The sequence below is a fragment of the Mustela lutreola genome, chromosome 7, assembly GCF_030435805.1.
Source record: "Mustela lutreola isolate mMusLut2 chromosome 7, mMusLut2.pri, whole genome shotgun sequence".
Lineage (NCBI taxonomy): Eukaryota > Metazoa > Chordata > Mammalia > Carnivora > Mustelidae > Mustela > Mustela lutreola.
The window spans coordinates 123511448-123535078 of NC_081296.1; the positions used below are offsets into that span (position 1 = coordinate 123511448).

The 23631-nt window shown below is 39.1% G+C and overlaps 1 protein-coding gene and 1 long non-coding RNA gene across 5 annotated transcripts in view; one reads left to right on the plus strand and one right to left on the minus strand.

Moving 5' to 3' along the window:
- The window catches only part of CATSPERB (cation channel sperm associated auxiliary subunit beta), a 127295-nt gene that overhangs the window by 31771 nt on the left and 71893 nt on the right, over positions 1-23631 (plus strand). For 3 of the 4 annotated variants that reach the window (XR_009355753.1, XM_059182482.1, XM_059182483.1), the window contains exons 8-14: positions 929-1024; positions 1162-1280; positions 2333-2365; positions 8885-8951; positions 9210-9256; positions 16331-16483; positions 17788-17940. Coding sequence is in view for 3 of the 4 variants with exons in the window: in XM_059182482.1 (XP_059038465.1) it covers positions 929-1024; positions 1162-1280; positions 2333-2365; positions 8885-8951; positions 9210-9256; positions 16331-16483; positions 17788-17940 (668 nt within the window). In the remaining variant the exon portion in view is untranslated. The remainder of the gene's footprint in view (positions 1-928; positions 1025-1161; positions 1281-2332; positions 2366-8884; positions 8952-9209; positions 9257-16330; positions 16484-17787; positions 17941-23631) is intronic. The other variant, XM_059182484.1, reaches the window with a different exon arrangement.
- Positions 7698-23631, minus strand: part of LOC131836759 (uncharacterized) — a 29748-nt gene continuing 13814 nt past the window's right edge. The window contains exon 2 of the long non-coding RNA XR_009355754.1: positions 7698-7848. This is a non-coding gene — a long non-coding RNA (uncharacterized LOC131836759). The remainder of the gene's footprint in view (positions 7849-23631) is intronic.

Consider the following 23631-nt stretch of genomic DNA (forward strand, 5'->3'; position numbering starts at 1 on the left):
GTTTTTTAAATCATAAATATTAAAGTAAGTCAAAGACAGTTTCTTCCTCTTGGAATTTTAAATTTCTTCTTGGAGTTTTTAAAGTATTAAGTAAGATTGTATTTCCAAAATAGGAATGTGTTTATGCTTACAAAAATACCATCAGAAAAGAAAAAAAAAAAACAAACTCTCTTATGTTATGTGAATGAGGTCTGTGAATTAAATTAACAAAGGCAGATTAGCAGGGGAAAAAAAGCACACAATTTTTATTATTATTTACGTTCATGGGAGTTAACTGAATAGAAGTGAAAATTGAGTGGTTAAACTTGGGGGCGTAGATACCATTTTAAGAAAAGAAAGAAGTTCGGGCTTCATGGGATGATAAATTACGGGGAAGTGACTAGGAAATATATGGGCAGAATAATGAAAGAGAAGAGCTATTCTAGTAAAGTCTGTTTATGCAGACTTGTCTCAGTGCTGACGCCCCTCCCATCTCTGATGATAAGAGTGCTCTTCTCTTCCTGGTACAGGGGTGGGGAGGCACGTTTCCCAAAGGGAAAATTTTGCTCTGCTTTTAGGCAGGTAAGGAGATGGTGGAGAATGCTTCTTGAGTCTGTTGATTCTCATTTGCCTTCAGCTCCAAGTAATCCTTAAGCCAGAGTGGCATATTTGGGGTGGCATATTCGGATCCCCTTCAATATAAAACACAAGCCTTAAAATTTAATTCAGATGATTGGCTAAACTTCTATGTCAACCTGAAGTCACTTCATCTTTCCATTGCTTGGGAAATGAGATCGCAACTGAGGGGAGGGGAGTTGAAGTGGGGCAGAGAATTGTTTGGAAGGTGGGACAGATGAGGACCCTGGCCCCAGATGACGGAGCACCAGGGGAGTGGGTTATTTGCTTTGTAAAGTTGTCTAGACTTAACCTTCCTTTCTTCTCATGTTAGGCATTTACATAGGCCTCAGTTCTTCCGGGTTTTGGGATTACGACAATATCTTGTGGTTTAACCTGACAGATACGATCTATTCCCAAATTGGAGAAGGTAATTCCTCTAACTGTACCTTCTTCACCTATCCCATGTATGTCAGCACTTGATCAATATTGATGAAATGTCTTTGCTTTGCTGGGGAGCTCACCTTTTCCTTCCTTTTTAACCCCTGCTATGATTTCTTCCCTTAGAACACAGAGAACTTACAGTGGTGGATATGGTTTTAACAAATCACTTTTTAGTTATCCTCTCCTCTCTGGGTTGTTTTGTAAGTGGAGATCTCCGTTATCCATCATCCTCTGTCTTACCGGTATGTGAATTGTGTTTACTTATTTTCTGTAACAAAAAGTGGAGATTCTTGATACTTGAGCTCTATGTGGTGTATCTTAGAATTTAAATGCTTTTTCCATGTAAAAAATGGAAGTGACTTTTTCCTTTGCTTTCTAGTGTATTGAATATATCCTTTGAAAATGGTGCTAGCTTTATTGCTATACAAATTTATAGTAAGTTTTAAATATGTACATGTAGAAGATATTGTATCTATTTTATAGTTATATATGTTCCCCAAATACTTTATGGTAACTTACAAAGCTAAATATAATATTACAAATTAACATGAATTATAAAGTTACTTTTGGGAGCACCTGAGTGGCTCAGTGGGTTAAAGCCTCTGCCTTCATCTCTACATGATCTCCGGGTCCTGGGATCGATCCCTGTATCAGGCTCTCTGCTCAGCGGGGAGCCTGCTTCCTCCACTCTCTCTCTCTGCCTGCCTCTCTGCCTACTTGTGATCTCTGTCAAATAAATAAATAAAATCTTTTTTTAAAAAAAGTTAATTTGGGGTTTGAAAAAAGGGGACTATGCATTTTGGTGAGGATATATACTACACATACCATGAAATTCTTTTTTTAATAAGATGTATTTATTTTAGAAAGAGAAGCGGGAGGGGTTAAGGGAGAGAGAGAACCTAAAGCAGACTCCCCATGGAGCAGGCAGCCTGACAAAGGGCTCTATCCCACAACCCTGAGGTCATGACCTGAGTTGAAACCAAGAGCTGGAGGCTCAACAGACAGCCACCCAAGTGCCTCTCATTACATGATTTTTAAAAGAGTCTGGGATCCTTTCTGAAATTAAGTTCAAGCACAAATAAATTAATACAATGGTGAAACAAAGCAGAGACCAAAGATGACATCTCCAGCATATTATTTAAACTGGGTTAGAAGCTGGTTTTAGTGTGTGATGCTTGTAACTGCTAGGATACAGAAAGCATCATTTCCCTTTAGTATAACTCAAATTGCTGTGCTTTGTTTTGCCTTCTGATATGCAAGCAAAAACTGAAGTGCTTTTTTTTTTTTCTTGTAGTTTTCCAGAGCAGACTTTTGTGGTTTCGAAAGGGTAAGAAGCTTTAATTCCCAAGGGTTGGTGAGAAGCTAGGTATTTCCTCCATGACCTGAGAGATGAGGGGCAAGACAAGAACCCACAACGTAGATCGTTCCTGTTACTATGATCTTATTTACAGTTTGAACTTGAACACGTTTCCAGCAAATGTTAAGCAATGATCTCCCCTTCTGTTTCGAAGGAAGAAGTGCCTCTCCCTATTCAGAGGTTCTCCCCCACCTTTTCTTTGTATGTTCTGTCCAGGACTCGGGGAGTGGTTGAGGTGTATTCTGCACAATAGTGCCCAGCTGGAAAGAAAGTCAGGGCTAGCTTTGGCTAACACTTTTCTCCCCCCCAATCCAGCTACCCCCATGTGGGCCTCTGCCTACCTGGAGCAAGGCTAGCCACAGCTCTGCTTCTGGCCTTGGGGTGTGGGGTTAGGGTTCCATCAGTTTTTTTGTTTTTCTATTTCTTCTTTCTATTCCAAAGTCAAGTTTTGTATTTCAACAAAGTCATTCCCAACAACACATAAGCATGCTTCAGTTTGGAAACCACTACAAAATCATGATTATTCGTAGACTTTGGCTGTGTCCCTTCTGCTTTCCATCCTCATATGGGCCTGTGGGCAAACACCCAGGTGGGCACACACACGCTTACTCAAACCGTCTAGAAGGAAGGAGCCCTTCTGTCTTAGGACGCAAATGGGATTAACTTCTTGCCATACTAATTGGAGGAAATGTGAAGCAGAGAACCAGGGAGAGCAGTCAAAACTGATGTACCTTAGAAAGAACAGGGGGAAGCACCTGTCAAACCTCGCTCAACTCTGTCATTCAAGAATGAGGGTGAAGAAAGGAAATTTGTACAGATAAGACATTAGGAAAGTTTACCACCAAGAGACCCTCATGAAGAAATGGGGTGCCAGAGATAGTGACAGAGCTAGAATGTGAGCTCTCAACCCGAACAGAGGCAGGCACCGGGGCCATGATCGCCTCTCTGGGATCTGTGTCTAACGTGGTGCCTGGCACAAGGTAGGCATTTAGTAAATATTTGTTCAAAGAATGGAATTGGTATAAAAAGTAACAGTTACAAATTTTGTGTTTTGTACTTGGGCAGAACCAAAACTCCAGATAATACAAGGACTGGAGATAATTTTCAGTGGGTCACCAACCCATTTTAAGATCCTTGTTTCATAGGAGAATCAATATGGAGAATAATTTTGGAATTTGATAGAAAAATGTATAGTTCCACACAAATGAGTTTAAAGGATAGTTACCATAAAAGAAAAAGGCATATAACTTAAAGCATCCAACCCACCAGAGGAAGGAAAAAAGGATTAAAGAATAATCCATTGATTCCCATAAAAAAAACAAGAAAGGAGGAAAACAGATGCAAAGATAAAAGAATGGAAAACCAACTATAAAGTAAGATGTTAGAAAACAATTCAAACATATTGGCTAAAACTAAATCACACAGAAAAAATGATAAGGAAACAAAGGAGACTATCACCTCAGCTTTGTTCCTTACCCTTCAGCTCCCACTAACTTCCATCTCCTGTCCTCCTGCCTGTTAAGTTGAGGAACCCCAGTGAGGAAACCTGGCATGTCTTTCCTCTAATGGGTCATGTGAGAACAAGACTTTTGGCCACAAAGACCTGCAGGTGGAGGACTACAAGGTGTGGCTCCTGGAGAGAGCTTGACTTGCAGAGCTCTGGGAACCCCCTCCCCCCAGAAAAGGTTTCTGTCAACCTTGAGAGAGTGGCAGGTCTTCTGGAGAGAAGCCCAGTGGGAAGGGTATAATCTCCTTGAATCAGAGGTAAGCAAGTTGGAGGAGACCAACAGGAGGAAGCCTCTTTCTGGATCTGAGGTGAGGGAGGAATGGCAGCCCAGAGGTAGAGAGACCTCTTGGCCTTCTGTTACTCCAATATCACCATATTCTGAGGTGCTCCCCAAACCAGACCTGAGCATTCCCTTGAAAATACATCTAAGCCAGCCTAGCATTCTGAGAACACAAGATCTTTAGAATCAGAACATACAGTGTTGCTGATGGAGAAGACAACAGACAACAACTGAACAAGAAAGACAGAACTTAATCCACTCCTTTAACAATGAGCCAATGAACACCTCTTACTGGTTCCTGAGATTGTACTGAGATAGTAGCACTGAGATCGTAGCAAGAAAAAAAAGACCTCTGATATTTATTAGCTTAGGGTTTCAAGTGCCACATAAAAATACTTTCTGGGACTAAATACCACAAATTGCAACTAAAAATGGAATAAATTGAATGATAGAAGAGCCACTGTTTAGATGCAAAAAAGTGGCATGAAAGCTGAAAAGGAAAAAACTTCCCAGACCATCTAGGGATGATGAGTAAAAATCACTGGGGCAAAGATAAGTCTTTGAGGATAATCCAGGTCTAAGAGATGAGAGAATTTTTGGAAGGAATAAAAAAGGAATAGATAGAAGACAGGCAATATTAACACAAATAATAGAAGATTACACTGAAATTTAAAAAGATCCAAGGCTATCTATTGAAAATGCCCACTAAATCCTGGAAGAATTGAAAAACATGTATGCATCTGAATTTGAAGTTGAAGGGGAAAATATTACAAGTTTCCAAACAGAAAGAACAAAAGCAAATCTACGTCACTGGTATTAGATTAATACAACAGTAGAAGCTGGAAAATAGTAAAACCCACATCTACAGACTATCAAGACAAAAGGACCAAAGTCCAAAAATCCTATTACCAGTCAAGAGATTATTCATTCATCTTTCAGATTAAGAAAGAATTTGGAGAATACATCACCCAGTTATCCCAGCTAAGGAAAGAACTTTAGCAAAATAAAACAATGAGCACAGACATTGGGGCAAAAAAGAAACAAGAAAACATTGGTGGACAATGGTTTTTCTCATTGTATCTAATATACGTTTCCGATCTATGTGGATTAAAGTGAAGTGCTAGACAAAGATCTTGAAACAGAGAGAACATGTTGCAAGGGAAATTAGAATTTTCAACTCTAAAAATTATTATTTTCAAATAGCATTACATTCCCCATAGTTAAAAACCAAAAAGGGTATATAAAGTTCCACATTGAGAAGTCTCACTTGCTCCTTTGTCTGTATTCACCCTGCTTCTCCCCATCCCCACCATCTTTTATCTTTTCAGTGATTTTTAAATGTAATTTCAAATAATTATTAATATAAATTGTCCTCTTTTTTTTTTTTATACTATATTCTACATATATACTTACCTGTTGTTTCCACTTAGCAACATATCAGGGGGAATATTCCATATTAGTAAATGAAGAATGGCCCTTTCCCCCCTTCCTTCCTTATAGCTCTGAGTATTCCATTTTGTGGACTTCCCAGAGTTGACTTAACCTGTACCATACTGATGGATGCTTGGGTAGTTTCCTCATCTTTTGCTATGACAAACAATGTTGCCATTAACAATTTTCTAAGTGGTAGGTTTGTAGTCCAAGTACATGGGAACTTAGACCGTCAGATCAGTGAGTAAATACTTACACAAGGAATAAGTACTTGTGCAAATTGTCCTGCAGAGAGGTTTTTACTATTTGCAAGGATATTATAATAAATCTTCTCGAGCTAAAATATTTCAGCAAAACTCAGGGGATTTTGTTAGTGATGAGAGGGGAGGAAAACACTCATTCTGAAAGTAGCAAAGTAGTGTGGCAGAGGAGGAAAGGGAACAAGTAACTGCTTCTGAAAAGTATAGGGATTTACCTTTAGGTAAGGCCTTTTTTATAATAATCGAAGGAAAGATGGAAGGAATGGGATATATGTGGCTATTTGGGCAGGTAGTTGAAGGAGCTCATACTTGATGATTTGTTCATTCACTTACTCCTTCATTCAACAAATAGTAGCTGAGGACTTGCTATATGCCACATTTGTGTAGACAAGGGGAATTTTATCTGTGGAATGAGACAGGTGAAGTCCCCTAGTCTCCTGAAGCCTACTGCTCTATTGAAGGAGGTGGACTTCAGACAGGGTCATAAGTAAATGCATAATGTGACTGCAGATTGTAATTCGGGCTTGTCCACATGAAAGCAGGGAAGAGCAATAGGGCCTGAAGCAGAGATAATACAGTATTTTAAACAGGGTGATTCTAGCAGGCCTTCCAAGGAGGTGAGCTTTAAACAGAAGCTCAAATGACCTCTAGGAATGGTTTTAACAAAACACATCCAGAAAGAAGTAATAACAAGTACAAAGGCCCTAAACTGGGAACTTGTCACAAGGTGAAATCTGTTAGCCTCCCCAGTCTGTTCCGTGGACCCAGCAGGGACTTCAGGTCAGTTCTTTAAGGATAAAACTCAAACTCTGTGAGACGTACAAAAGCCTTCCCAGTCAGAGCCTTCCTTACCTTCTTCAGCCTTATCCTGTCTGCTCTTACCATAAGCTCTCCTTGCCAGCCATCGTAAACACTTGCCTTCCGTGAGATGAGCCAACCCTTCCAGCACCTCGACTCAATCACAGAAGATGTCTTATCTTCTCAGCAGGCCCTCCCCCCTCCTTTCAATTTCACTTGGAGATTTCTCCTCATGCTTCAGAATCCCTCCCTGACCCCCAGGGTGTCCCATCTGTGCAGTCTTCAAATCTCTCAACACTAATTCCTTTCATTCACCACCCTCCTCTGAGTGGCCCATTGACCAGCCTCACGACACATGAGGTATCATATCAAGGCCTGTCTCATCTGCCACATATGCACATAAGGTCCCTTGCCGGCTAGCAGATAGGGGGTCTCAGTAAATATTTGTGGTATCAGTGCAAGAGTAAATGGAGACAGATGGGAGCTACACCTTGCACTGGCTTATTAGCCACGTCACCGTGAACTTTGAACCAGCTCTAGCACCCTCTGGACCTCAATTGCTTCATTTTAAAATGGGCATAATAATACCCACCTGTCAGGTGAAGCAATTAAGTCACATCATGTAAGAACAACCTTCACATGATTTGTGATACAAACTTAGAAAAACAGTTGGATCCTCACCCCTACACGGCTAGTCAGGACCTTCTGAAGGCAAATGACGGAAACCAAACTAAAATTGATTTTAGCAAAGGGGAAGCTATTAGCTCACGTAAGTAGGAAATTCAAGGTGGGGATGGATCCAGCTTCCAGACATGACTGGACTGAGTGCCTAACAGATGTCTGTAGGACTCTGTAGGATTCTGTCTTCTTCACGTTTGGGTCTGTTTTCCTAGAAAAGCTTTATCCTCACTCAGTTTTCTCCAGTTATTAGTAGGAATAGGCACCAGGTTTTGATGTAGTCAGGTTAGTGGCCCCAATAAGAATGAGTTATGTCTTTACAGAGAGCCCCGGTAGGTCTGGGCCCACCTGACTTGGATCACGTGTTCATTCCTGACCAATCTCTGCATCCTGAGTTCTTCCTTGGAATGAGCCCAACTTGGTCAGCTGAAATTATCCCCAAGGATGTTCACTGGAATTTTACCAGTTTGCTTCCAAGTATGAAAAAAAAGCAAGGACTCTAAAGAGAAAGAAAAAGAATAAATCAAGTCCCAATAAAAATTCTAGATCAATTGCCTAGATATTATAACTGATATCCTGCAAACCTGAAGATTTAGATTACATTTGATGTAACAGCTTAGCTTGAAGATACTACACTATTGAAATAAATTGTTCATTTCATTTTGAAGTGGTTTTTTTTTTTGTTTGGCAGTTTTATGAATTATAACATATAACATATAATTATACACATATAACATAAAATTCACCCATTTAAAGTGTGCGATTCAGGCCTCTGGTACAATCACAGAGTTATGCACAATCTATTTTAGGACATCTATTTAAAAGACTTTTAATGCACAGATTATAAAGACTTTCTTGCTGGTCTGTAAAAATGCAAGGTCTTCCTTTTGTCTCAACAATACTTGGAACATGAGAATCTTCCTATAACAAAGCCATCTTTAAACCCTCACATGTAATTCATATCCAATATACAATCTATAAACTTGTGGCCCATCATGACCATGATAACTGTCTGACAGTTTCTGATAGCTCCAGAATAATAGTCTTATACTGACTGACCCCAGCGTCTCTCACTAACAGAGGCCAAGTCACGTGAAGTTTTCTTTTCTTTTTATTCCTTTTACATGTGTTGTTCAAAATGCATGTTCTTGTCCTTTGTCCTCACTCTCCCCCCCCTTTTCTTTTGTTGGCATACAATTTTTCTCCTTTTATTTGCCTTCCATTCCTAAACTGTGACTGTTTCGAATTTTTTTTTAAAGATTTTATTTATTTATTTGACAGAGAGAGATCGCAAGTAGACAGAGAGGCAGGCAGAGAGAGAGAGAGAAGCAGACTCCCTGCTGAGCAGAGAGCCCGATGCGGGACTCGATCTCAGGACCCTGAGATCATGACCTGAGCCGAAGGCAGTGGCTTAATCCACTGAGCTACCCAGGCGCCCCAGACAGTTTAGAATTTTTTATTAAGTTTTTCTATTTTATATCTTAAGTCTACCTATTCCCTAAATGACATTTTTATTTCTTCATTTATTCATGTAGGTTGACTATATCAAAGGAAAATTGTGGTATAATGAAAGATGTTTTGCTAACAGAGAACACTTTGAAGGTAAAATGAGACTTTTTTTTTTCAACATGATGGCATATAAAGACTAAATAAAATAATATAAATAAAAATAGGATAAAGTAGAAAGGTAGGCTTGCTTTATATAAGTCAATGGCCTAAAACTGAGGGGAAAAATTAAATCTGAGACAATAGACATGCTCGGTTATAAGTGCAAGAAAACCGTATTTGCATATACTTAATTAATGACACATTTAGAAATATAGATACTGCTTATAACTTCTTCACCTTTCTATTTTATAGTTGATTATGTTACTATCACCTTTGAAAGAAACAGGACTCTAAGTGAGGTATGGTATTAAATATTTTATTAGTTTTCCTTTTTTTAAAAAAGATTTTTACCTGAGAGAGAGAGCATAAGAAAGCGTGCACAATTGGGGGCAGGGGTAGAGGGAGAGGGCGAAGCAGACTTCCTGATGAGTGGGGAGCTGGACACACGGCTCGATCCCAGGACTGCTGGATCATGACCTGAGCCAAAGGCAGACACTAAACCAATTGAGCCACCCAGGCACCCCTGGTATTAAATATTTTAAAAGTTAAGAAATTTTATTTCTTGAATTGTTTCATAGATTATTATTCATCTAAAAGATGGTATTTCTTCAGGCTGAAAAACTTCATCCCTCTTTGTACCCAGTTATGCCTCTACTTGGGTTTAATGGCAATTACCTAGTGATGTTAAATCTGGACCTACGCTGTAGTTCTAGAAAAACAACCCATGCCGAGAAGAGATGCTTTGCAGTGTTTTCTGGACTCCCATCCCCAGAAGAGAAGCAGAGACATCGAAGAATTATCACTAGTATTTGTGGTCAGTCAGGACAACACAGTAGTTTGCTGGTTTGTTTGCTTAAGATTACACAGATTAGGGGGAGGAGTCAAGATGGCGGAGAAGTAGCAAGCTGAGACTGCTTCAGCTAGCCGGAGATCAGCTAGATAGCTTATCTAAAGATTGCAAACACCTGAAAATCCATCGGCAGATCGAAGAGAAGAAGAACAGCAATTCTGGAAACAGAAAAACAACCACTTTCTGAAAGGTAGGACCGGCGGAGAAGTGAATCCAAAGCGACGGGAAGATAGACCCCGGGGGGAGGGGCCGGCTCCCGGCAAGCGGCGGAGCAACCGCGCACAAAATCAGGACTTTTAAAAGTCTGCTCCGCGGAGGGACATCGCTCCAGAGGCTAAACCGGAGCGAAGCCCACGCGGGGTCAGCGTGGCCTCAGGTCCCGCAGGGTCACAGAAGGATCGGGGGTGTCTGAGTGTCGCAGAACTTGCGGGTATTGGAACGGGAAAGCCGGCTACAGAGACAGAGCCGACAGTAAGCTCGCAGCTCCGTGTTACCTTGAACCGGTCGCAGGCTCGGTGAGCTCGGAGCGCGGCCGGAGGTCAGGCAGACGGGAGTAACTGGGCGCTGTTCTCTGAGGGCGCACTGAGGAGTGGGGCCCTGGGCTCTCGGCTCCTCCGGGCCGGAGACCAGGAGGACGCCATTTGTATTCCCGTCCTCTGGAACTCTACGGAAAGCGCTCAGGGAACAAAAGCTCCTGAAAGCAAACCCGAGCGGATTACTCACCCCGGCCCCGGGTAAGGGCGGTGTAATTCCGCCTGGGGCAAAGACACTTGAAAATCACTACAACAGGCCCCTCCCCCAGAAGATCAACAAGAAATCCAGCCGAGACCAAGCTCACCTACCAAGGAGTGGGGTTTCAATACCAAGGAGAGCAGCAGAATTCCAGAGGAGGAGAAAGCCAAGCACGGAACTCATGGCTTCTTTCCTGTGATTTTTTTTAGTCTTGCAGTTAATTTAATTTTTTCTTTTTCATTTTTTTTTTTTTTTCTCGCCTTCGGGTAAAATTTTTTTTTTTTTTTTAACTGTTACCTTTTTCTTTTTTAACGATTTTTTACTAGTTTATCTAATATATATATATATTTTTTTACATTTTTCTTAGGTGTTTTCTTTTTTAAAAAAAAATTCTTTTCTTTTTTTTTTTTTTTTTTTTTTTTTTTTTTTTTTTTTTTTTTTTTTTCTTTTTTCTTTCTTCCTTTTTGAACCTCTTTTTATCCCCTTTCTCCCCACTCACGATTTTGGATCTCTTCTAATTTGGCTAAAGCATATTTTCCTGGGGTTGTTGCCACCCTTTTAGTATTTTACTTGCCCCTTCATTTACTCTTATCTGGACAAAATGACAAGACGTAAAAATTCACCACAAAAAAAAGAACAAGAGGCAGTACCGAAGGCTAGGGACCTAATCAATACAGACATCGGTAATATGTCAGATCTAGAGTTCAGAATGACAATTCTCAAGGTTCTAGCCGGGCTCGAAAAAGGCATGGAAGATATTAGAGAAACCCTCTCGAGAGATATAAAAGCCCTTTCTGGAGAAATAAAAGAACTAAAATCTAACCAAGTTGAAATCAAAAAAGCTATTAATGAGGTGCAATCAAAAATGGAGGCTCTCACTGCTAGGATAAATGAGGCAGAAGAAAGAATTAGTGATATAGAAGACCAAATGACAGAGAATAAAGAAGCTGATCAAAAGAGGGACAAACAGCTACTGGACCACGAGGGGAGAATTCGAGAAATAAGTGACACCATAAGACGAAACAACATTAGAATAATTGGGATTCCAGAAGAAGAAGAAAGTGAGAGGGGAGCAGAAGGTATACTGGAGAGAATTATTGGGGAGAATTTCCCCAATATGGCAAAGGGAACAAGCATCAAAATTCAGGAGGTTCAGAGAATGCCCCTCAAAATAAATAAGAATAGGCCCACACCCCGTCACATAATAGTAAAATTTACAAGTCTCAATGACAAAGAGAAAATCCTGAAAGCAGCCCGGGAAAAGAAGTCTGTAACATACAATGGTAAAAATATTAGATTGGCAGCTGACTTATCCACAGAGACCTGGCAGGCCAGAAAGAGCTGGCATGATATTTTCAGAGCACTAAACGAGAAAAACATGCAGCCAAGAATACTATATCCAGCTAGGCTATCATTGAAAATAGAAGGAGAGATTAAAAGCTTCCAGGACAAACAACAACTGAAAGAATTTGCAAATACCAAACCAGCTCTACAGGAAATATTGAAAGGGGTCCTCTAAGCAAAGAGAGAGCCTACAAGTGGTAGATCAGAAAGGAACAGAGACCATATACAGTAACAGTCACCTTACAGGCAATACAATGGCACTAAATTCATATCTCTCAATAGTTACCCTGAATGTGAATGGGCTAAATGCCCCTGTCAAAAGACACAGGGTATCAGAATGGATAAAAAAACAAAACCCATCTATATGTTGCCTCCAAGAAACACATTTTAAGCCCGAAGACACCTCCAGATTTAAAGTGAGGGGGTGGAAAAGAATTTACCATGCTAATGGACATCAGAAGAAAGCAGGAGTGGCAATCCTTATATCAGATCAATTAGATTTTAAGCCAAAGACTGTAATAAGAGATGAGGAAGGACACTATATCATACTCAAAGGGTCTGTCCAACAAGAAGATTTAACAATTTTAAATATCTATGCCCCCAACGTGGGAGCAGCCAACTATATAAACCAATTAATAACAAAATCAAAGAAACACATAAACAACAATACAATAATAGTAGGGGACTTTAATATTCCCCTCACTGAAATGGACAGGTCATCCAAGCAAAAGATCAGCAAGGAAATAAAGGCCTTAAATGACACACTGGACCAGATGGACATCACAGATATATTCAGAATATTTCATCCCAAAGCAACAGAATACACATTCTTCTCTAGTGCACATGGTACATTCTCCAGAATAGATCACATCCTCGGTCCTAAATCAGGACTCAACCGGTATCAAAAGATTGGGATCATTCCCTGCATATTTTCAGACCACAATGCTCTAAAGCTAGAACTCAACCACAAAAGGAAGTTTGGAAAGAACCCAAATACATGGAGACTAAACAGTATCCTTCTAAAGAATGAATGGGTCAACCGGGAAATTAAAGAAGAATTGAAAAAAATCATGGAAACAAATGATAATGAAAATACAACGGTTCAAAATCTGTGGGACACAACAAAGGCAGTCCTGAGAGGAAAATATATAGCGGTACAAGCCTTTCTCAAGAAACAAGAAAGGTCTCAGGTACACAACCTAACCCTACACCTAAAGGAGCTGGAGAAGGAACAAGAAAGAAACCCTAAGCCCAGCAGGAGAAGAGAAATCATAAAGATCAGAGCAGAAATCAATGAAATAGAAACCAAAAAAACAATAGAACAAATCAACGAAACTAGGAGCTGGTTCTTTGAAAGAATTAATAAAATTGATAAACCCCTGGCCCGACTTATCAAAAAGAAAAGAGAAAGGACCCAAATAAATAAAATAATGAATGAAAGAGGAGAGATCACAACTAACACCAAGGAAATACAAACTATTATAAGAACATACTATGAGCAACTCTACGGCAATAAATTTGACAATCTGGAAGAAATGGATGCATTCCTAGAAACATATAAACTACCACAACTGAACCATGAAGAAATAGAAAGCCTGAACAGACCCATAACCAGTAAGGAGATTGAAACAGTCATTAAAAATCTCCAAACAAACAAAAGCCCAGGGCCAGACGGCTTCCCGGGGGAATTCTACCAAACATTTAAAGAAGAACTAATTCCTATTCTCCTGAAACTGTTCCAAAAAATAGAAATGGAAGGAAAACTTCCAAACTCATTTTATGAGGCCAGCATCACCTTGATCCCAAAACCAGACAAGGATCCCACCAAAAAAGAGAGCTATAGACCGATATCCTTGATGAACACAGATGCGAAAATACTCAACAAAATACTAGCCAATCGGATTCAACAGTACATTAAAAAGATTATTCACCACGACCAAGTGGGATTTATTCCAGGGCTGCAAGGTTGGTTCAACATCCGCAAATCAGTCAATGTGATACAACACATCAATAAAAGTAAGAACAAGAACCATATGATACTCTCAATAGATGCTGAAAAAGCATTTGACAAAGTACAACATCCCTTCCTGATCAAAACTCTTCAAAGTGTAGGGATAGAGGGCACATACCTCAATATCATCAAAGCCATCTATGAAAAACCCACCGCAAATATCATTCTCAATGGAGAAAAACTGAAAGCTTTTCCGCTAAGGTCAGGAACACGGCAGGGATGTCCATTATCACCACTGCTATTCAACATCGTACTAGAGGTCCTAGCCTCAGCAATCAGACAACAAAAGGAAATTAAAGGCATCCAAATCGGCAAAGAAGAAGTCAAATTATCACTCTTCGCAGATGATATGATACTATATGTGGAAAACCCAAAAGACTCCACTCCAAAACTGCTAGAACTTATACAGGAATTCAGTAAAGTGTCAGGATATAAAATCAATGCACAGAAATCAGTTGCATTTCTCTACACCAACAGCAAGACAGAAGAAAGAGATATTAAGGAGTCAATCCCATTTACAATTGCATCCAAAACCATAAGATACCTAGGAATAAACCTAACCAAAGAGACACAGAATCTATACTCAGAAAACTATAAAGTACTCATGAAAGAAATTGAGGAAGACACAAAGAAATGGAAAAATGTTCCATGCTCCTGGATTGGAAGAATAAATATTGTGAAAATGTCTATGCTACCTAAAGCAATCTACACATTTAATGCAATTCCTATCAAAGTACCATCCATCTTTTTCAAAGAAATGGAACAAATAATTCTAAAATTTATATGGAACCAGAAAAGACCTCGAATAGCCAAAGGGATATTGAAAAAGAAAGCCAACGTTGGTGGCATCACAATTCCGGACTTCAAGCTCTATTACAAAGCTGTCATCATCAAGACAGCATGGTACTGGCACAAAAACAGACACATAGATCAATGGAACAGAATAGAGAGCCCAGAAATAGACCCTCAACTCTATGGTCAACTAATCTTCGACAAAGCAGGAAAGAATGTCCAATGGAAAAAAGACAGCCTTTTCAATAAATGGTGCTGGGAAAATTGGACAGCCACATGCAGAAAAATGAAATTGGACCATTTCCTTACACCACACACAAAAATAGACTCAAAATGGATGAAGGACCTCAATGTACGAAAGGAATCCATCAAAATCCTTGAGGAGAACACGGGCAGCAACCTCTTCGACCTCTGCCGCAGCAACATCTTCCTAGGAACAACGCAAAAGGCAAGGGAAGCAAGGGAAAAAATGAACTACTGGGATTTCATCAAGATCAAAAGCTTTTGCACAGCAAAGGAAACAGTTAACAAAATCAAAAGACAACTGACAGAATGGGAGAAGATATTTGCAAACGACATATCAGATAAAGGACTAGTGTCCAGAATCTATAAAGAACTTAGCAAACTCAACACCCAAAGAACAAATAATCCAATCAAGAAATGGGCAGAAGACATGAACAGACATTTCTGCAAAGAAGACATCCAGATGGCCAACAGACACATGAAAAAGTGCTCCATATCACTCGGCATCAGGGAAATACAAATCAAAACCACAATGAGATATCACCTCACACCAGTCAGAATGGCTAAAATCAACAAGTCAGGAAATGACAGATGCTGGCGAGGATGCGGAGAAAGGGGAACCCTCCTACACTGTTGGTGGGAATGCAAGCTGGTGCAGCCACTCTGGAAAACAGCATGGAGGTTCCTCAAAATGTTGAAAATAGAACTGCCCTATGACCCAGCAATTGCACTATTGGGTATTTACCCTAAAGATACAAATGTAGTGATCCAAAGGGACACATGCACCCGAATGTTTATAGCAGCAATGTCCACAATAGCCAAACTATGGAAAGAACCTAGATGTCCATCAACAGATGAATGGATCAAGAAGATGTGGTATATATACACAATGGAATACTATGCAGCCATCAAAAGAAATGAAATCTTGCCATTTGCAACAACATGGATGGAACTAGAGCGTATCATGCTTAGCGAAATAAGTCAAGCAGAGAAAGACAACTATCATATGATCTCCCTGATATGAGGAAGTGGTGATGCAACATGGAGGCTTAAGTGGGTAGAAGAATAAATGAAACAAGATGGGATTGGGAGGGAGACAAACCATAAGTGACTCTTAATCTCACAAAACAAACTGAGGGTTGCCGGGGGGAGGGGGTTGGGGAGAAGGGGGTGGGATTATGGACATTGGGGAGGGTATGTGATTTGGTGAGTGCTGTGAAGTGTGTAAACCTGGTGATTCACAGACCTGGGGATAAAAATATATGTATATAAAAAATATATGTTTATAAAAAATAAAAAATTAAAAAAAAAAAAAAAAAAAAAAAAAAAAAAAAAAAAGATTACACAGATTAGAATTTACATTTTAAAAATGGCGTTAACCTTTCCTTTCTCTTTTTGCAGTCCAGCTCTTGTTTTTATGCCAAAGAACCATTTAATGAGTGGTTACCTTGCTTGCCTCATATTTTGAAAGGAATGAAATCTTTACCTTCAACTGTGTTAACATTTCTTGTTGACCAAGAGCATAGTGCTGGGATCTACCTCTTATCCAGCCAGGTGGGTCATTAGGTGATCACTCTTGATGACACAACAATGAAAATTTATCTTAGCAAACATTGATTTTGAAGGTCTTTTTATTTGTGGCAGTACAAGTTGATAAAATTAGCTACAGCAAAATTATTTATCATTAATAATATAGTTGAAGGCACTCTAGGGATTTCTTGCCTCTGCTGGTCATTCAGTTTGATGGAAAATAGGGTGCTCTTTGCATAGTGACTCCTCTTTGCTTATTCTCCAGGAGCATATAAGCTGAGCTTGGTTTACATAAAGTTGAGGTTCCATAAGATAGTTTCAACGAACAAAAAAAATGGAACAAGACTTAGACTTATAATTTTAGGGGAGAAAAAAATAATTTTCCTCTACCTTCTTATGTTCAGTGATTGGGACCCTGCAAATTAAACTGATAAAAGACAGATTAATGGGAGAAGAGAAAATGATTTATGCAGTGTATGTACACGTAGATGAAAATCATTGAGGAGAAGCTTGAAAAGGTGGTTAAAATTGGGGGGCTATATATCATCTTAATAGTTTAAGGGGACAGGTGAGAAAGGCACTTAAGGGAAAACAAGTGAAAAAATAATGGATTAACAGGGGAACAAATAGGAGATAAGAAAATTTGTGAGGTTTGTTCATACAGTTATGAGTAGTTTTCCCATCTCCCTCAGGGCCATAAAACTCCCCAGGAAGAGTCATTTGGGGTAAGTTTTATTTGCATTCTCCCTCTGAGAGTATATCTATTCTGAAGAATTAATGGTAGCTTATTTCCTGCTTTTAGTCAGAGAAGGGAAAGCTTTTTTTTTTTTTTTTCACATCTGTTGAATCTTAAGTGTCTTCAATTTATAATAATCTCTTTACCATAGTGTCATGTCTTGGGTACATATTCTGACCCCCTACAATATCACGATCCAATAGAATTGGAATGTAGTCCAGACATCCACATTTTTAAAGGGTAGTTTGCCATCACAGTTATAAGCATGGGCATTGGAATCTCTCTTTGGAGTTCAGCAACGGTTCTATAATAAAACCTTCTCATGTCATATATTATAGAAGCTTAGATAAATTATTTAGTGTCCTGAACTTTATGTTCAACATCTATAAAATGGACACATAAGGCAGGGGGAGGCCGAACAAAGACATATGGATGGTTGCTAATCCTTTCAGTTCTATGCTGTGTTAATGGATGTGTCCCTATCTTAATCAAAATCCAAGTAGCAGAAAACACAAAAGAATTGTAACATAGTCTAGTAATATTAATGGTAATATTCTTCCGATTTGCTCATGGTTTGCTTTTCTACTTCTAGAAAAGCACTATTGCTTGTGTTAGCATCCTGAGAAATAACAAACCAGGATTAAGAACAAAATTTCCACAATTCATCTTTCCTTCATCGTTCTCTTCTCCTGTTGGAATGGTATTCCATCCACGAAGCCATTTTCTGTATGCTTATGGTAACCAGGTGCGTACACACTAGATTTCATGCTCTAGTGTAGGTGTAAATCATTCCCTTATTCTATGCTGAGTTGTTGTACATCAAAGAACAGAGTCCCTCTGATGATCGGGGAGGTTTAGAAAGCTCAATGAAGAGAGAATGAAGGACGAGGAATTAGTGACGTGGATAGAAACAAAATCTTCTGCAAAGTTTTGGTGAGCAGTAGAGCAGTGAAATGCAGTAATGGTAGCAGGAGAAAGGGAGGTTAAGAGAAGATTGAGAGACAGAAGGAATTAGGCTGTGCTGATGGGAATTATTCAGTAGAGAGAAAAACTGATGGTGCAGGTGAGAGAGAGAGAGAGAGAGAGAGTGAGAGAGGAAGAATTCCTGGAGTGACATTTCTAAGTAGGTGAGAAGAGATGCCATCTATGAACCAGAAGACAGGTTGGTCTTCAGAGCTTCTATAATAACAGGAAGAAGGGAGAGTTTGGGGGTTCCAAAGTTGATAAGTGGGTATATGTGGTAGTGGAAGGGTGTGGGCGTTTATCTTTTATTTTCTCGGCAAAAATCAAAATTATCTGAAAATGAGGATGGAGAAGTGTCAGGGGTTTAGAAAAAGGGAACAGAGTGAAATAGTTGCCCAGGGGATGGGAGAGTGTGTTGACTGAGGGAAGCAGGTGTGATTGCGTATGCTTTATGCTTATGAAGTCCACATGCAACCAATTCAGCGCTATTGAATGTTGTTCTCTGTGTTCAGTTGTGGGGGTCCATACATGTTGGAAGAGACAGAGTTGTGTTTAACCACAGTTGGAGTTTCACCAAGGAATTATTAAGAAGTAGAAGAGTGTGCAGAAGGCAATGTAATAAGACAAAGCAAAAAAATAAGAAATCAAAGGGATGAATATTAAAAAGTTGTGAACAATTTACTTGCAGAAAATATGATTGTCCGTATAGAAAAAAATGATATATACCAATTATTAAAAGAAGCGGAAAAGTTAAACAAGATGGAAGGGCAAGTCAATTTCATTTCTACACATGATCAACAAATTTGGAAGCATAATTTTTATGACACTGTGTACAAGAGCAAAAACAAAACAAAGCAAAATGACATACAAAAAATTATAAAGTGGAGCACCTGGCTGGCTCAGTCAGTTGAGTACACAACTCAATCTCAGGGTTGTGAGTTCAAGCCCCACGTTGGGGGTACAGATTACTTAAAAATAGTATCTTTAAAAAACTATACATAAGAATAAATCCAAGATTCTTGGGGTGCCTGGGTGGCTCAGTGGGTTAAAGCCTCTGCCTTTGGCTCAGGTCATGATCCCAGGCTCCTGGGATCGAGCCCCGCATCAGGGTCTCTGCTCAGTGGGGAGCCTGCTTCCCTTCCTCTCTCTTTGCCTGCCTCTCTGCCTACCTGTGATCTCTCTCTGTCAAATAAATAAATAAAATCTTTTAAAAAATAAATAAATCCAAGATTCTTAAGATCTCTGTGTAGAAAATTATAAACTTTATTGAAGGACATTTAAAACTTTTTAAAGACATGGATAGGAAAACTTGTGGATAGGAAAACTTGTCTTATGATTTCTTCCTCAAATTAATCTGTAGATCTAGTACAACTTCAATCAAAACCTCCAGGCTTGTTGGAGAGCTTAAGTTAATTTTAAAGTATATATGGTATATGTCAATTCTACCTCAGCTTTTAAAAACTTCAAATAAAGCAAAAAAAGAGTATATCTGGAAAAGCAAAACACCAAGAATAACCAAGACACTTACAAAGAAGAATGAGGATGAGGTATTTGCACTACCAGATATTCACAATTTTTAAAAAGTTATAGTAATTATGATAATGTGGTTTGGACCCAGGAGCAGACAAATTGACCAATGGAAGGAAATAGAAATCCCATGAATAGCCCCATTGTATCTAGAAGGTTGATGGAGGCCAAAAATTGTTTGACTCTTCCAAGGGAAAAATAAGAGATTGCTCAAAATAGGATGGGAAATACTGGTTACATATGGAAAACGTTGAAATACATATCCACAGTACAAGTCCAACTCCCAATGCCTTAATAATTTAAATATAAAAACTTTAAAAGGAAAATATAAGTGAATATCTTTCTGAAATCAGGGTAGGGAAAGCCTTTTAAAACAAGACCAAAAAAAAAAAAAAATAGCATCACTTTCATTAAAAAGAATTCTGGGTCTGCAAGATGGCAGATTAAGAAGGTTTCAGCCCTGTTCTCCCACAGACATTGAATCAGCAACAGTATACAGGTCGGATTACCTTTGCAAGAACTCTAGAGACCAGTTAATTAGCTACAGCACCAAGACCAACACAAAAACCAAAAAGGGATTCTAACAAAAGGGTCAGGAAAATTAACCCATCTGCATTCCACTTCCAGCCAGCCTCGTGTGGCACAACCAGGAGGAATCCTCCTGTTCAAGAGATCCTCCCTTGGGATAGAAACAAAAGAGTGAACCTTGCATGCAACATTCTGGCTTGTCTGAGGGCTCCTCCAGGGACTGGTTTCTGTTTTGCTTAACCCGGAGCACTGACAGGGTTTGTTTGGAAACAGCCAAAACTAGGAGAGTAATGTTGGCAAGATGGTAGAGCAGGAACCTTTAGACCCTCCCTTTCCTCCAGAGACACCAATTTCACAAAATGCAGACCAGAATACCTTTATAAGAACTCTAAAATCCACTTGAGAAGCTACAGCTCAAGCCAAAGAGATTCCAACAAAAGGGGTAGGAAAACTTGCAACATTTTCCATGTCCATCCACACATCTCCTCCTATCTGACTTAATGCTGCACAAGTTGGAGGAAACACTCTCCCACAAAGGATCCTCCCAAAAGGATAGAAACAAAATAATTAACTGTGTGTCCAACATTCTGGCTGGACTGGGGAAATCTGTGTCATCTGACTCAAAGCACTGATGGAACTGGCAGCCTTGTTGAGAAACTGTTGAAAACAGTTATGATCACTGTACCACTTTATAGCTGCAGTTCTACAGCCACATAACAGAGGCAGCAAGAGCTTATGGGCATCTGGAAGAGGAGGGATCTACAGCTCAAACAATTTGAGACAATGAAAAACACAGCACAAGCCAGAGAAAACACATCCTTAGAAGAGATTTCAGAAGTCCTAGAGCCTCTAGCTGGTCTGATCAGTAAGAGTCTGCGTGAAGCCAGTCCGTAAACACTGGGTTCAAGTGGTTTTGTGGTGAAATGTCCACATATCAAAATAATAGCATGACAAGGCATGCCGAAGAAATAGGGACACATGGCCCAATCAAAGGAACAGAATAAATCCCTAGAGAATGACCCTAAAGAAATGCAGAGCTATGAGCTGCCTGACAAAGAATTTTAAACAACTGTCATGAAGATGCTTGGTGAGCTAGAAGAGAACAGATAGACAACTAGAAGAAATCAAGGAAACAATGAACTAATGAAGAGTATCAAAAATAGAAACTATAAAAAGGCCAAGCAGAATTTCTGGAGCTGAAATGTGAATGACTGAACCGATACACTCACTAGAGGAGTTCAATGAACAGCAGACTTGATCAAGCAGAAGAATCGGCAAACTTTGCAGAGAGGCTGTTTGAAATCGAATCAGAGAACTAAAAGCAAAAAGAGTGAAGAAAAGTGAAGAGAGCCTCGGGGCTGTGTAGGGACTATCAGACATATCCAGGCAATATGGGAGTTACAGAAGGAGAAGAGAGACAAGGGGAGCAGAGCAAGCTTATTGAAAGAAATGATGGCTGAAATTTCCCAAATCTGAGGAAAGAAATAGGCATACAAACTAAAGAAGCTTAAAGAATTCCAATCACAGGGGCGCCTGGGAGGCTCAGTGGGTTAAAGCCTCTGCCTTCGGCTCAGGTTATGATCCCAGGGTTCTGGGATCAAACCCCGCATCGGGCTCTCTGCTCAGCGGGGAGCCTGCTTTCTCCTCCCTCTCTCTCTACCTGCCTCTCTGCCTACTTGTGATCTCTCTCTGTCAAATAAAATCTTAAAAAAAAAAAAAAAAAGAATTCCAATCACAATAAATCCAAAGATTTGAGACATAATCAAAATGTCAAAAGTCAAAGACAAAAAAAAAAGTCAAAGACAAAGACAAAGAATCTTAAAAACAATGAGAGAAAAGCGACTCACTACATACAAGGGAGCTTCCATAAGATTATCACTGGATTGCTCAGCCGAACTGTTGCAAGCCAAAAGCGAGTGGGATAGATAATATATTCAAAATGAACGAAAAAAAACTGTCCATCAAGAATACATTCAGCCGACTATTGTTCAACATTGAAGGAGAAATTAAGATTTTTCCCAGATAAACTAAAACTAAGGGAGTTCACTGCAACTAGACTTGTTATGGGAGTCAAAAAAAAAAAAAAAAAAAAAAAAAGGCTGAAGAGAGTCCTTCAAGTGAAAAATAAAAAGGATACCAGGTAGCAACATGAAGTCACATGAAAATAAAAACTTTTCCTATAACATAAATACATGAGCAAATTTAGTAACTTGTATTAATGTAACTTTGGTGCATAAATTCACTTTTAATTCTTGTATAGAAATTAGACAAGGGGCACCTGGGTGGCTCAATGGGTTAGGTCTCTGCCTTTGGCTTAGGTCATGATCCCCGTGTCCTGAGATTGAGCCCCGCATCGGGCTCTCTGCTCGCGAAGGAGCCTGCTTCCCCCTTTTGCTCTGCCTGCCTCTCTGGCTACTTGTGATCTCTCCCTCTGTCCAGTAAATAAATAAAATCTTTAAAAAAATAAGAATTTTTAAAAAAAGAAATTAAAAAGAAAATAACTTAAAAATTATAAATCTATGCTGTTGAGTATATAATATAAAAAGATATCATTTGTAACATCAGGAACACAAAATGGGGAAGTAGAGTTGTGTACGAATATTTTACATGCAATAAAGCTAAGTTGTTATCAGATGTAAAAGAATGTTACGACTTTAAGATATTTATATAATTGCAGTAGTTACTACAAGAAAAAATATATATAGGATATACGCACAAGAAAAGAAGAAGGGAGTCAAAGAATATCACTACAAATGACAGCGATGAAATGCTAAGGAAAGCAGTAAGAGAGAAAAGGAGGACAGAAGCCTACAAGACCCGAAAAACCAATAAGCAAAGCGGCAACAGCAAGTCCTTCCATATCATAATTACTTTAGATGTATATGGGTCAAAGTACCCAATCAAAAGACAAAAATAAGCTGAGTGCATAAAAACAAAAACCAACAACAACAAAATTCAGAATGCAAACATGTGCTGTCTATAAGAAATTCACTTTAGCTAATACACACATAAGCACACAAATAGGCTGAAAGTGAAAGTATTGAAAAAAAATTCCATGCAAATGGCAACCAAAAGAGAACAGGGCTAGCTGTGTAAATATACAGAATAAACTGTAAGTCACCAAGATTTAGACCAAGAAGGTCATTATATAATAATAGAAAGCCAATTCACCAAGAATATATAATAAACACCTGGCGATTCACAGACCTGTATCCCAGGGATAAAAATATATGTTTATAAAAAATTAAAAATTAAAAAAAAAGAATATAATATGTGAGTGTACAAATAAAAAAATATTCATGCAAGCTTCAGAGCTCCTAATATATGAAGCAAAATTTAAAAGAATTGAAGGGAAAAACAGCAACATAACTGTTGGACCCTTCAATCCCCTACTTTCAATAATGGATAGAGAAACCAA